Genomic DNA, 15526 nt, shown 5'->3' on the forward strand with positions numbered 1-15526 from the left:
TTACGTGACCAACAATTTCCCACAAAAAAGCAATTGAATAAATCTAACTCAAGCTTTCGTCAAATGTGGCAATTGTATAACGCATATATATAACTTTGTGGATAAATTTGGCTATTTACGTATTTAATAACATGACTAAAAACGTATCTTTATAAATAGTAGTTTCATTGCGTTTTTTAAAAGGTTCATGTTATAACAAGATTTTAAATGAAATATTTAACATTTTTGAAGTCATACAGACCTTTATCGCAATTACTTTAAGTAATGGCATTAACAGAGACGATAGTAATGCTTGTCTCGTTTATGTTGTATATTGCATTAGGGCAAAATTATCCTTATCATTCAACATCTATCGAGTCAAATAAGTTTCCTAGCCAAGTTTTTATTAAAATTCTAGGCTTGCTTCAGGATGTCGTAGCATAAAACCTCGTAACTAATACAGATCTACGTGGGGTCGTTTCCACACCTACCGTGATTCGACATATCGTAAGTTTTCAAAATTAAACAAAAATTCTGCGACAAATAATTTGTTTTTTATGCTTACATTTTATGTATAAACAAAATGGCCATGCACTTCTATTTGAATACAAAGAAACTCCAATTTTTTGTTACTTTTATTAATACAGCAGATTTATTAGGTCGTACTTAAAAATACTCTTTTTTTAAGTAACAGCAAATAGAGGGTTCTCAAGCAAGCTCAGCAAACCTGAAAGGATTACGTAAAAGTTTTCTTTTAAGTCGAACTTAATTAGGTAAATAAAATATGAATAGTTTTTAATTTTAACAAAGCTGCTCATCATTATAGTATAAATGTAGTATTTTTGAATGTGCGATAAGTATGAACTAAAAATATGTGATTCCATACTTATCGTAAGTCAAATGTATGATCCATTTACGCCTTTTTACTGCGAAAATAAAAATGATTATTCTATCTACAATGGCGCGACAAAAAAGTAAGATGAAAACTTGTAGCAGAAAACAAAAATTTCAATATATTTATAGTCAATTATGTGATGCTATTGGTGCTGTTCAGGAAGGTGTGATAGTGGTGCTGTTAAAAAAGCAGGACGTTTCAAAAATTTTGTACTGACCATAAAGTATAGGAAACAAACAAGAAAAATGTATGAGCAGCTTTAAATACATTCATAATCGTTTCTTCTATGGCATATAAAATTAAAAATGGTTTTAAAAAGACCGGAATTTTTCCATTTGAAACTAATAGCGTTGACCACATAAATGTTGTTCAAAGATTAGCTGTGCCAATTGCAATTGACGCTTAACTACTCATTTAGAGCAGATCTTTTCAAATGTGACTTTATCAGCTTCTTCTCTTATACTCCTGACTGAATCGTGCATTGATCCAAGTATTTCTGAGCAGTTCAAAAAAAGCTGACGATCATTTAGGTTGGAAAAATGATCTTGAATACCTGCAGTTATAGCATTTTTGAAAAAGACAAAAGTCAAGTAAAATCATACTTTTATATGATGATGTGCACAGGATAATCACCAAGCTGTAATTTCTAAAATGTGCAAAATTAATCAATCATACAAATCAATCATACCTTTTTTAACAGCACACGGTTATCATAGATCGTGATAATGCCAACCTACCTGACCCGAGAACGCCACTTATATGGGGTGATATCGCATACACCAAGGCACCCTGTGATGCAAATTTTGAAATCTTTTAATTTTGCCGGCGGAAAATAACTTAATTTGAATGTTCAAATTGAATGAAATTTTATCTTCATAGCGCACCAATAAAAACACCTGTAGAATGAGAACCACTCAATATAGTTTGATAAAATTTGGTGCAAATGTTGCTTGCAACCACATCAAACTTTGGATAAAATTTCAGCTGGATTGGTTCTTGGGTTACGGATTTATGGGAGCTTTAGTTTAAATTTTGTTAGTTTTTTCCCACTTATACCTCAAAACGTTACCGATAATTGTGATATTCGGTCACTATTTTCAAAACTATGGTTACATGAGTGTTCTACTATGTAATACCAACAACTTTAATTATAATTGTTTAACTGCTACATGTACCGTTTTCATTTTATAGACCAAAATATTGATTTGCTATTTAGAGCGTGTTTAGGCTTGGCTTAAGCATAGCATGAAAATCTCAGTGTTTCCTAAGGTATAAACTGCTGCCAAAATGTAAAAAAATCCTAAAAAACTGTGAAAAATCTAATTAAAGGACTACCAGTTGGTAAAACAAAAAAAAAAATACGTCTCTGTTAACAAATTTTTATTGACTCTAGAAACCTTCTTAAATACCTTTACTTTCAAAATTAGGTGAAAAAATAATTATTTAAACCCTATTATTTAGATTATATTACCATTAAATAGCATCTGATTACAATTTAAGAAATGATTTTTGATTTTCTCCACAAAAAATTTATTAGTAAATAGCTCAGTATACTCTTTTAGTACAAATACTATAAATACTATTTTTAAATGTATATCAAAATTCATAATTTTTAAATTAACGTCATTTAAAGATTGAATTGGTTAATATGTTCATTATAAACCGTATGATTTTTTGCTCTTTATCTCTATTAACTCAAATTATGTTAACAGTTCTTTAAAGATGCTTACTTTTCAGGTCAGTTTTGCAGCACAGCAATCTCTTTCTACTCTGGATGATTATTGCTTTGCTTATAACTTGGCCAATGTTGATAAAAATCTTGATGAGCAGTTTCGACAGCTTGTTCACTATAGGGTCCCAGAGGGGATCCTTTGAGACTAATGAAATCCTTGATGTGGTAAAAGACGGTGTGAATTTTAGGTGTTATCAGTTATCATTAAGTAACACCGTTTGAAATTTTCAATTCTTTCAGCGAAGTCAGGCTCTAGGATGAATCCGAAACAAGCCTTCACAACTAAGTTGAAACTTTTGAATGCTTCACTTACGTGAAAAATGTTGGGAATTAAATTCGTATCAGCAGGTTGTTGCGGCACATCCACGTTTTTAACCCTTTCTTCAATTGGGGACAGCAATTTGGTCGGATACTTTTTTATTAATAAAACCGGATTAAAGTAATCATGTTTGATATCATTTTAAAGGATAAAGAATGTTTAGTTTTAGCCCCCATGATATGGGCTCAGTTGAATGTGGAGGGCAGCTGGGCACTTAACAGCTTCTATCCAAGCAGTTTTAAGAATCTTGAAAAGATGATTGAAAAGGAGATGCAATTCCATCGGTGGGATGACTTCCAAAATCAGTAAATTAAGAGGCCTGGTGATGATTGTCTTTCGAATGTTATTGCCGAACAGCTTTGCATTAGCAACATCCCTGGCAGATGGCTGAACAGACTCGAGGCAAGATTTGATTGAGCCCATTGTTTGTAAGTTTCCAGATTTGGCAAGACACTTGGATTTTACGTCACAAGATGTGCAAGGGTGCATACTTGAATGGGTTTTACAATAATCAGTGACCAGATTTGTTCATTATTAAAGTGAGTACTTGCCAGTCCTTTAAGTGAGAGGCTATTTTTTGGCAGTGAGCTGGTTTCATCCCTTAACGCAGTATCGACAATGCTTAGACAAAAATTGAGAAAACCTTTGTCACTGTCAATCCCGAGCTTAACAAAATAGCCACCAGAAATTTTGCGAGATTGAATAACATGATTTACAAGATTTGGTAAATGATTGCAGTGAGCCACAACCCGAACTGTATCAGAATCTCCTTTTCCGTCGGTGATTTTTATGTCACTGCAGGTGAAGAAATCAGGTGTTGACCTGCTTTTGGGAAATTGATGTAAAAGTTTGGCTCTACCACCTTGTTGCTTGATGTTTGGTTTACAGTTCTGAGCAGTTTTTTTAATCCGATATTTGACTGGCCCGTATTTAATTGTACATTTACCAGAGCTAGAGTGGTCAATTTTTGAGCGCTTAATGGTGGCTGGGCACTTCTTTGATCTGAAACCAAAACATGCATATCTTATATTTATAACAAACTTTATTCAGAAAGTTTGGGTAAAACTTTTAAATTATTCGCTTTTTGAGAGATTAGAAACTTATCAAAAATATACTTCATGAAATCTAACTAGTCTCATTTCCTAATAGTCAAGATTTTCTTTCAATAGATGTATGTAAAAATTACTTAAACATTTACCGGGTGTTATTGTAAATGGAGGCCCGCCAGATGCTTTAGCAAGTCGAATAGTTCCTTTTGGGGATTCTTTATTGGAATAAACTAGAGATGCAATATGTTCGGCTGCTTTGGCATCTTTTGTTGCTAAAGATTAATGGTTTCCCTGTACTTTATTTGAGAACATTGGTGTGGCAAACCTTTTCAAAAAAGAGCTGAGGCATGTGCTGCAACGCACACTTGGTTCTTTCTCAATGGTGGTTTGCTCTTCAAGAGGATGTTTTTCTTGCAGCTTTAAACAACCGATTTGGCAGATTAGATAAAAACACATCGTGCCTGTTGGTATGGTAAAATAAAATCTGTCAATAAATTTTAATCCAGTTTATGATAGAAAAAAAAAATAATTTTAGGAGAAGTAGTCCTAAAACGGGGTCGAAGGTGTTAGGTTAGCTCCAAGTACCCTAATCTTTTGTAAGTTCTTCTCATTAGAAACCAGCAGGAACATACTAGAAATTTAAATATGCACCATACCTCTTATTTGCCTATTTTGAACAACAACAACTTTCCTAATTGCCCCCAGACCCCTTAATGAAAAAAAGTTATTTTTCGCATTTTTGAAATAAAGAAAAATTTTCTGATGAAAATCAAAAAAAAAAAAATTTCTGGGGATAATTTGGTCTCAAAGCATGTTCCTATGCATCATGTAATTGATAAGAGCCATTTTAAACAAGCAACCGGAGCCCGTTTTAAATTAAAAAAAAATCTCTTGTTTGTTACAAATAAACTAAATTTTACTGCTAAAAACAAGCTTAGATTCCCTCTTGTAGATTCTTTTAAACAAACTACTTGGAATAAAATGTTAGTTAACAAGTCTATTTGATAAACTTCTTCATTTGAAAATAACAACAAATGCAAACAAAACAAAAAAGTAAATATAAAACGGCTAAAACTCGGTTGTGAAAAAAGGAATTTTTTAATCATTGAGAAATTTTTTTTATTATGCAGGGTGCATCAAAAGTACCCGCTTTTCACAGGTTTTCGCTTTAAAAACGCTTCATACCGAATAATCCATCGGATTGAGATCTGGAACTGAGGGAGGCCATTCATTAAAAGTGATAAAGTCCGGTAGGTTCTGGGGCCCGTTTAACTCACTGTGCCCATCATAGACTGTTTTCCTCAAATCTTCTCATAAATCAACAAACCGTCGAATATTGTTGAAAGACCTTTTGATTTTTTTTCATATAATTTACAATAACTCAATCACTGTAAACTTTCAGAAGGCCCACACTCAATAATAAAAAGGTACTCACTAACAGAATTACCATAACCACATGGTATAAATTTTTGTAGTTGATCATAATAATAATGATAAATCTTTGAGCAGTAGTCGTAGGAACAAACTTTGTTCAAATGACTATTGAAAATGAAAAAGTAAATACAATTAATTTGTATCAGATTTGTAAAGAAAACTTCTGTAAGACAGCTTAATACAAAATAATATTACTGAATACTTATTAACTATTCCAAAGACCGAGAACGACAGATAATAGTTCATTTTGTAAACTTTTTAGCTATTTACATATTATAAGTAATAATTGCACAAAAATCGTTAGAAAATACATTTCCAGATCATATGGACTGTAAAAAATCGTTGGTATGACATCGTATGAATAATAACGAAAAAAAGCGAAAACAAGTTTAAAAAGCGTAACATTACAAATGAAAGTAAAGGTTGTCAGATAATATCATAGCTGCAGTAGAAAGCGTAAATCGAATACTTCTTAGTAGTAATAAATTGAAATAAATAACTTATTAACTAAATGTTGATAAATAAATTGCCTAAAACACAATGTAATTATTCATTTTAATAAATCACTTTAAATTCGAATTATATACATACACCATATATATACAGCATACAAATATGTACATTTACATAAATAACCACAACTTATTGAATATAACTCAATTCAATTTGAGAGCTACTACACATGCACCAGCACGAGGATGGGCTAGTTTTCCTACATCCTCCCATTTGTTAGAGTCTGGATCATAAGATTCAACTGCATCTAGGTATGCTTGCCCATCGTAACCACCAACTGAATAGAGATGATCCCCTAATGCTGCCATCCCAACAGCATCTCTGCAATTATTCATTGAAGCAATTAAACTCCATTGATCACTGCGAGGATCATAACGCTCAACAGATGAAAATTGTTTAGAGGATTCACAACTAGCAGGAACATCATGACCTCCTGCTGCATATAAGTACCCTCTCAATACTGCAACGCCCACTCCTAATTAATGCAAACAAAATGAAATACTTAGTTTAAGAATTATAAACGTTGTTTTAGATAAAGAACAGACTATTTGATGGATCAATTATCTATTTAATCAAGTGAAATAAACATCACCTGCATAGAATCCAAAAAAGTAAGTTAAAAGCAAATTATAATTAATTATAATTATAACCTCCTCTTCTTTTGACCATCGGTGCTGCTAGTTTCCATTTATCAGTATGTGGATCATATACTTCAACAGAATTCAAACAAGAAGACCCATCTCGTCCTCCAACAGCATAAATTTTATTATCTAGAACAGCAACACCAACTGTACTTCTAGGTGTATTCATTTCTTTAACAAAACACCATTGTGAAGTTTGAGGATCAAATCTGAAAAAAAAAGATGATTTTGAGTCTTTCACAAAGTTGGTTTGTTTGAAGAAATACAAGTATGTATTGAATGATAACCTTTCCACAGTGTTTAAGTAAGACCATCCATCATGACCACCAACAGCATATAGAGGCCCACATAAAACAGCCACACCCAATCCATGTCTATGAGTCAACATTGGTGTTGTTGTTTCCCACTTATTACATTTCGGGTCATAACGTTCAACATTATTTAATGTCATGAGTCCATCCCGTCCTCCTAAGAGCATCAAACTCTCACAACTTTTTATCAAAGTAAAATATTAGAATTCTTTTCATATCTAACAATATTAGAAATATAATAATCTGTATTAGTCTTGTTAACATTGGAAAAACCTTTGCTTATTCCAATTGGGCAGTCTCTAAGCTTTCAATAAAGAAAAAGATAACTTTATTACAGACTGTAAGTACTAGTTTTTTCATTAAACTGCTGATGTAGCAACTATTTCTCACTAAACTGCTGATGTAGCAACCATTTTTCTCATTAAACTGATGATGTAGTAAATGTTTTTGACGATAAAAGTATGGAGTACATAAGTGTAAACTTAATATCCCAAAACTTTGAAAAAATTCTAAATGAAAAGCTTCTTTAAAATATGAACATATTCTCAAATAGCTATAAAGGCTTCTGATAATAATCTTTTTACTCAAAAAAATGCTTTCAATGTGAACTATTCATGTAAGACTTTGAGCATGTAGTTATTACCTTTACAAAATACTTTCTAACTATTAACATGACAATATTCCCATAAAATAACAATAGCTTTTTTTAGCCCAATTTAAAAAGTTTAACAAGATTATTGGTATGCTTTAAGTGATATAACTAATTAACTATTGTAATAACTATAACTATAATAACTATAATTAGGGCTGTAGGGTTAGATTCAGAGCTGTGGAGTAAGAGTTGGAGTGAGTAAAAATTCTGGAGTATGAGTTGGAGTGAGTAAAAATGTACCGACTTTAACTCTGGGTTGTATGGCCATGTTTAGTAAAAAAAACTTCAGTCAACAGTAGTCTTGGCACAAAATTTTTAACATTTTCCCCCATTATTGTTCCATAAATACTCAAAGTTTGTATTTTGCAATGAAAGAAAAATAATAACCTTTTGATCTTAAGAACTGTGTTGATTAATAAATATAGCAAAATATTTTATTAAATTATTTATTCTGTGAGTTATTATATATTAGTCATTTGTTATTTACATCTTACAGAACACTAATACTAGTGCCAAAATTATTTACTGTTAGCTACTATACTAGCAATAATCAATACTATTGGAGCTACAATTACTAGTTACTAGTTACAGCCTAAAGGTTAGTGTATCAATTAATTTAACTCTGTTTTCTTTGATTATCAGAAACTGGTTTGATTATTAACTATGCACCTCAGTCCATAACTTTTTAACTTGTATATGTTTTTTACTTTTGACAAATGAAAATCTTTGAGCATTAATTTTTATTAATCCTGATTAATAAAAATTGATGCTCAAAGATTTGGACTTTTTCTATAAAAGTGTATACATACCAGTCACATAAAGTTTGTTGTTAACAACAGCAACACCAAATTGCAATCTTTTGGTTTCCATGGAAGCAACTTGAGACCAGACATCTTTACGGGGATTATACTCTTCAATGCCAGTGGCTGCTCCCTTCACTTCATCAATACCTTTAACAAAGCTTATTGTATACTTTTGATAATATAAAATAGTTTAAATTACATTTAATAAATATTAAATTAATAAATATACTAAAGTAGGGCACATAAATCAAAAACTTAATATTACCTCCTACAGCATATAACACACCAATTGTGCCTTTCCTTGCCTTGGAGTTTAACAAACTATTTCTTAGTGAGCGATCTGGTAGTAAATGATACTTCATTGTCTCTATAAGCAAATCTTTAGATTTTTCATCATTTTTGATCATAGGTACAATCTCATCAATAAGAAATTGAGGTGAAAGTAAAGGCATTCGCACAGATGGTAAAATTTTGTGTAACTGATTTTTTCTACTGTCTAAGTTATGATTAACCCATAAATACAAAGCATGAAAAACATCTTCCTCTTTTATGACATTTAAATCATTACTTTGAAGAATCTCAATAAGTTGTTCACTATTGAGCAATAGAAACTCTTGATTTCTTGAAACATCAGCAAAATTATCTTTTGCATAATTATTTGCAATGTCAAACAACTGCTCACAGCCATGAGCATCTGCAAATGCTCTTATACCTAAACAATTTGATGGATGCAATTGGCTCTTCATAAATGTACAGCATGCATTCCGTACATCATTTACTTGTAGCAAACAAGCAGATGCTAAAATATTCTCTACATTGTCTACACGAATTTCTATTCTGCTTGTGTAAGCATAGTTTATTAAAGATTCTAATGCATCAGGATCAACATTATTAATTGTTACAACATGTTGCCGACTTTCAGAGAGCTCATTTCTAAACATTGCACTAAAATAGTCACACAGTGATGATATAATTACTTTATGAGCTGGAATTTCTTTACATCCAGCTACCAAAATTATATCTGTAAACTCCTCACGATTCCGGAACTCTGCCATTTTTTTAAAAGCTAGGGTTGAAAATGACTCTGACTCATAAATGATACGATCGACTGATTCTTCCATCTTGTAAAAATCCAAAATACATGTTAAGAAATCAGCATCATCTTATTTATTGAGATACTATGTTCATAATGTCTACAATAAAAAATATCATAAAATATTGAAAAGCACATTTATATAAACATTTTTATTAAATAGATTACATTATGTATTATGTATATAACATATATATATATATACTTAAATTAGCATAAGTTGAACTAAACAAAAGGAAAAGCTATTGCACATAAAATGGAAGATATCATACTCATTCTATATTATGGAATGTTTATTTGTAAATAAAATATATTCAAATATCATTTTAGTGAGCAGCTTTAACATTAAGCAGCTTTTAGTGTATATGAATTGTGATACAGATCTCTTTACAGCGTTTGCATGTACATTTAATTTTACCAGTTTAATCTTTAGCGTTAATAATGATGAATATTTAAAAAAAATTAGAATACAAGTGGAAAAATATTGGCCGAGTAAAAAGCTGAAACCTTTTTTTGTGAGAAAAACAAATGTAAAAAATTTGGAACATTATCTAGATACTTAACTGTTACGACTGCTCATCATTACATCTTTCATACAACAAATTTATTTAAATAGAAAAAGAAAGAAATTTTGTAGTATAACACATTTCTTTTATGATTTCTAGTAATTGTCCGAATTGAAATTTTAGAAAAACATCCGTTGCGTTTTATAAGGCGAAATCTGACACGAAACATTGAGTATAACTTTACCAAAATTTAACTTTTTTTTAGGTTAGTGAGTGGAGAAGTGTGATTGGAGGAGAGCTTTGTCAGAGCTTTATCAGCCTGGAAAGGTATTTCATAAAAATGATTTCATCTGTAATCAACCAGATCTAGTCATTATCTAATCATTCATGTTTAAGAATTCCAATAAACATAACATTTTAACTCTTTTAAACACGCTTCTTATTAGTCGTTCTAAGGGAATTTGTCTGGATAACTTACTTTTGAAAATCTCCATTAAAAATGATAAACTTACAACTAAATCTAAATCTAAAACAATCTGAACAATCTAAACAATAAATAATCTAAACAATACTTAAATTTACGTATAAGATTTGCTAGTCGTAGCGGCACTTTTTAAATCATTCAAAAAATTTTATTTGTTTTTATATATATAAACAAACCCGTCGAGAATTTTCCCATGGGCTAAATGCTGAGCGAGTGCACCAATTTGAATGACAAAAAAACTTTTTTTCAAGTTTTTGTTGATTACTATATGTTTTTTGAAAATAGATAAATTTGTATACTAATTTTCATTGAAAGGAAAAAAACTTTAAAAAATAAGCTGATAAAAAGCTCTACAAGAGGGGTGGTGACTGGAAAGCTACCCCCTCCCTTCCTTGTAACCGTCTATTGGCTCCAGAATAAGTTGGTTCTAATTGTAAATGGATATACATAATACCTGCTTTTCTTAGACACACAAAAATGTTAATATACACTTTATGAGTAAAAGAAAAAAGTGCTTCATTTGGGAAAATAAAAACGATTAGATTTATTCCATATCAACTTCATAAGGTTTTATTTCATATCAACTCAACCATGCCTCTTTGATTTTGTTGAAATTTGAAACAGTTAAAGAGCTCAATCAAATAATTTTCCTGGAGAAATTTAGGCGTCTAATTCAAAGCAGTTCTTGAGATATTCAAAATTGAATTATGGCTCAGTTTACCGTTTAAAGTCGATTTACAAAAATAAATGGTAACTTAAAAAATAAATGGTAACTGAAATTAATATAACTTTGGTAAATTAATTTCAAAAAAACTTTGAATTTAACAATCCTAAAATAGATTTCAATTTATTTACATTTAGCATTAGAAGAAAATAAATAGAGTTGGTTCATTCGTTTTGCAATTTTTTCAGGTCAAATTGATTTAGGCTATTATTGCATAACGTGGGGTACTACTATTGCATAACGTGGGTACTACATATGTACAACATACAAGTTTACTTTTGTTTCCATGCTACATAATGTATTTTGCACATAGCTAAAAATTAAAAAAAGATTCAAAGAATAATATAATTGTTCAATGAATGATTGAATGAATAGATAAATTAAAGTATGTTATATATTTTAATATTTAATTGTAATTTCTAAAATGGACCGTCATCGTAAGAAAGACAAGAGTAAAGGAAAAAAGAGGAAGATACAGACTAATCCCAGAAGGCTACTGTTTCTTCTCAAGTATCCTATCAACCAGCTGCCAACGAACCAGCTCCCCATCATTGGAAATGTGCTCAGAGGTTTATCAAATCTTCCAAGGCTTTAAAGTTCAAATCTACAAAAACTGTTGTAGCTTGTTCTCAAAGTTTTCCAGGCAAAGAACGTATCTGCAAGTGTAGATCCTGTAAAGATCCCAACCATAAATGTGTTACTTCTCTTGTAATGGATGTGTGGAACAAGGCTGGTTTTGGAGAACTCCTCATTTCTGGAGCTGCTGTCAGGTAAAAAATAAAGTAACTTTTAATTATGTTATTAAACAAAGAAGTAAATCAAAAAACAAACAAATAGATAATTAAATACCAATACAAATAAATAAAAAATAACCAATATTTATGTAATTAATAAACTTCTTTTATGTATAATCAGGGATAAGATTCTGAAGCTCCACATTAAGTATTGCAAACTAATCCATCTGAGAGATCTAAACTGGGATTCGAACATTGGTAGATTCAATAAGATACAGGAAGAGTTCATTAAGGAGAGCAGCAAGCTCCTCGACAAGGGAACTAGTTCTAAGTAAACTTGAGGGTTCTTTTGAATCTGATGCTGGTTCTTCTGAGGCTTCCTTTGAACCTGATGCTGGTTCTTCTTTAATTACTAGGAGACCAGATAAGACAAGATATAATGAAAACCTTAAAGGGAAAGAGGCTTGTCCTGCATTTTGAGGGCAAACAGATCAAAGAGATGGAGGAAAACCTGAACATAACTGTTACTGTTGAAAGGATTGCAATCAGTGTTACATCTCCTGATATTGACGACACAAATGACATTCTCCTTGGAGTAGTTCAAGCTGAAAGCTCCAAGAGAATTGACCAGGCAGATGTGATCTTAAATCTCCTAGAATATTACGATATTGTTGATCAGATCTTTGCCATATGCTGTGACACCACTGCTTCCAACACTGGAGTATTTGTTGGGGCCATTAACATCCTCACAAACATCCTCAACATTCCTTTACTCTGGTTTCTATGCAGGCGACACATGTTGGAGTAACACACCTCTCATTTTATGGAGGCTCTTACTGGTGAGAAAACAAAGGGGCCAAGGAGAGCACTCTACCTAAGACTGCAGAAAACCTGGCCACACATCAAGGAGGAGGTAGACAAGATGGAGGAGATCATTAGGTTTGATTGGAATGAGCTACAGGTCGGATCATCCTTGTACAACATTGCAAGGGAGGCCCTGGAGTTTGGCAAGAGGGCACTGACTATAGAGACATTTAACAGGGAGGACTACAAGAAACTTTGTGAGCTAGTAATCTTCTATTTGGGTGGAGATGTGCCTGGATTTCATTTTTATCAACCTGGAGCCTGCCATGAAGCCAGATACAGTTATAGTATATTATCAATAATTTTTGTGTTTAAGGGAAAGTACATTTTCAAATTTTTCTTACATATTTAATATTAATAACAATTTATTTTAAAGGTTCATGGAAGATGCTCTATACCTGCTGACCCTGAGGATGACTGAGAAGATAGCCCAGGTATTGAATGAGGAAGAGAAGAAGATGGTAAAGACAGCGGCATTCTTTGTTTCTGTATGTTATGGGTCCTGGCTCTTAAATTCCTGTATGGTCAACTAGTCCACTTCAAATGGCTTGGCTGCCTTTAAGTCATCGTTTGACATAAGGGACCACTACCCAAAACTTGGACAGGCCCTTCTTTCCAGCATGCAGCGGCATGCTTTGTATTTAACAGAACAGTTAGTTATTCTGTCCCTAGCTGACGATGATATTGACAACGAGGTAAAGAAGAAAATGTTGGAAAAGTTGGTCAAGTGTGATGTTCCTGACCATTTTCATATGGGGAAATTGAAGCTACCGGTTATTAGCAGGTCAACAGAGCTTACTGAGCTGGTAGGTTCCCAGAGCTGGATCTTGTTCAAGGTATGTGAGATCCCTGTTGAAGAGGTGGAGAAGTGGATCAGCGGAGATGGCAGTCAGACAGTTGATATATTTAAAAGGTTTTTGAAGTCGATTAAATGTGTCAATGACTGCGCTGAAAGGAATATCCAACTAATCCAGTACTTTGTTGAAGGCTACAGGTCGGACAACATGAAACAGAACCTCATGCTGGTTGCCAAAGACAACAGAAAGAAGCTGAAGAAGTACCTGACAAAGAAACAACTCAAAAATATTTAATTCTTTAAACTGGAAATATATATTTTTAAGAGAATTTCTAAAATACATGATTTTTTTCCAAAAAATTGCATTTTTTTTGAAAAATGAAAATTTACAGATATCACTTTTACTGGAACAAAAAATTTTTCTGTGGTATTTTTAGCCCATTTAGACCTTAGAGAATGGGAAAAGCTTGAGAGGTAATTTTTTTTTTTTTTTGGGACACCCTAGTGGGTACTACTATTGCGTTATGTGGGTAACTTATTGTTCATCATATTTTTTTAATCATTTTTTTAATCACGATTTTAAGTCAATTATCAATGCTTTACCCACAAACTTAAAAGGATTTAACAAAAAAGATAAAAAATACGAGATTCAAAAGCAAACAAAAAGTTTAAAAACTTATGCTTGTATCAGGATGAGTTTGCTGTGAAAACGAATCGGACCTTTTTTACTATCTGCTATAAAAGATTTCCATAAAGGTTCACTATGGCAGATGGTAAAAAAAGATGCGAAACATTAGATATGTAGATTAAAAAAACCTTTTCATTTACCTTCATAGTTTTGCACCCTATTTTTAATGGGCTTAATTTGGAGATTAATCTATCATACCTTTGAACCATGTTCTATCCATCATTACACCTCTGAGAACAGTTATTAAATAATAAAATATACAAAAAAATTTAAAAGACCTTCATTCGATAAAAGAAAAGTTTCTCAACTTGAATGGCTGAACATTTCAAAAAACTGTAAAACATTATTTAAAGAAATTGAATATTGATAATATACTATTTAAAGATATTCTTATGTTTATTTCTTTGAAATTTACTCTTTTCTCCATGCAAACACAACGATATTTGCATGGAGATGATTGCATTTTAGTTACACATGACGTCACTAAAACGAAGTGTTAATAAAAGTTTATTTTTTGTAAAGTATAGATTACACAACCATAATTTTTGAAATAGAAAATATGCTAAAGTATTTAAAAAAAAAAAAAAATACTTTGACACTTATTTCTTCGCAAGGCGGTGTTCTAACTTCTTCAAACATTCAACATAAAAGCTTTAGGTTTCAAAGGATTTAAAACATCAAAAACAGATGTTTTAAATTCCATATTTGCTCAACCTGTTGCTACATATTTCAGAAACCTATCGTTGTTTCGTGGTTGGGCTTGTGTTGTGGTTGTGAACTATTGTCAGTCTGAGTTGACTGTGAAGTGAGCTATGTGCTTCTACCAAAGCGGCGACGGCTTATGAGCACTTTTTGCCTTTTTGGCTGTTTTACTAGAAGTTTTATGTGGTGCCTATTACTTTACCCCCCTCAAAATCAACCCACGAATGAAAGTTTAACGGTCAACCAATCAGTACCTCATTTACTATTTGATTGAGTGGTCAAAGGAACACACATAAGTACGCCTCCACTACCAACCCAAAAACATTGTAGTTATCACTTGAAAAGTTACAGTTACCACCCCACTCAGTTCAATGTAATGGGATCAAAACAAAGGAGATTTTTGAGTTCTCCAGACAATTTTTATTACATTTGTAGGAATGTTGCAATGTCAAGTCAAAGAATGAAGATTTGTGACTTTGTCAAAAGAGTTTACTTGACTTACTTTAAGGTTAAACTTGGTGATCAAGATAAAACGTATAGTTTTTACTTCTGTTTCACAAAGACTTCTAGCTATACAGAGAAATCGAGGCAAAACTTAAGTTACCCA

The 15526-nt window shown here is 31.9% G+C and overlaps 1 protein-coding gene, 1 long non-coding RNA gene and 1 pseudogene across 2 annotated transcripts; 1 reads left to right on the top strand and 2 right to left on the bottom strand.

The window, feature by feature from the left end:
* Positions 1-2241: 2241 nt before the first annotated feature.
* On the bottom strand, positions 2242-4943 carry LOC149891726 (uncharacterized). The gene is made up of 2 exons (XR_016449556.1): positions 4124-4943; positions 2242-3927 (listed from the first exon to the last, which is right to left on the bottom strand). It is a non-coding gene; the product is annotated as an uncharacterized LOC149891726 (long non-coding RNA).
* Positions 4944-5653: 710 nt separating this feature from the next.
* Positions 5654-9541, bottom strand: LOC145185941 (kelch-like protein 5). Its single transcript, XM_080061985.2, has 5 exons — positions 8594-9541; positions 8335-8475; positions 6850-7030; positions 6572-6771; positions 5654-6396 (listed from the first exon to the last, which is right to left on the bottom strand). The coding sequence occupies exons 1-5, from the start codon at positions 9447-9449 to the stop codon at positions 6065-6067; spliced, it is 1710 nt and encodes a 569-aa protein (XP_079918111.2). The 5' UTR covers positions 9450-9541; the 3' UTR covers positions 5654-6064.
* A 2827-nt stretch (positions 9542-12368) lies between these two features.
* Positions 12369-13832, top strand: LOC149891727 (uncharacterized; annotated as a pseudogene).
* The last annotated feature ends 1694 nt before the right edge of the window (positions 13833-15526 follow it).

Source organism: Hydra viridissima, unplaced genomic scaffold, assembly GCF_058129835.1.
Source record: "Hydra viridissima isolate aposymbiotic clone 2 unplaced genomic scaffold, HvirCarnegie_v1 scaffold_2, whole genome shotgun sequence".
NCBI lineage: Eukaryota > Metazoa > Cnidaria > Hydrozoa > Anthoathecata > Hydridae > Hydra > Hydra viridissima.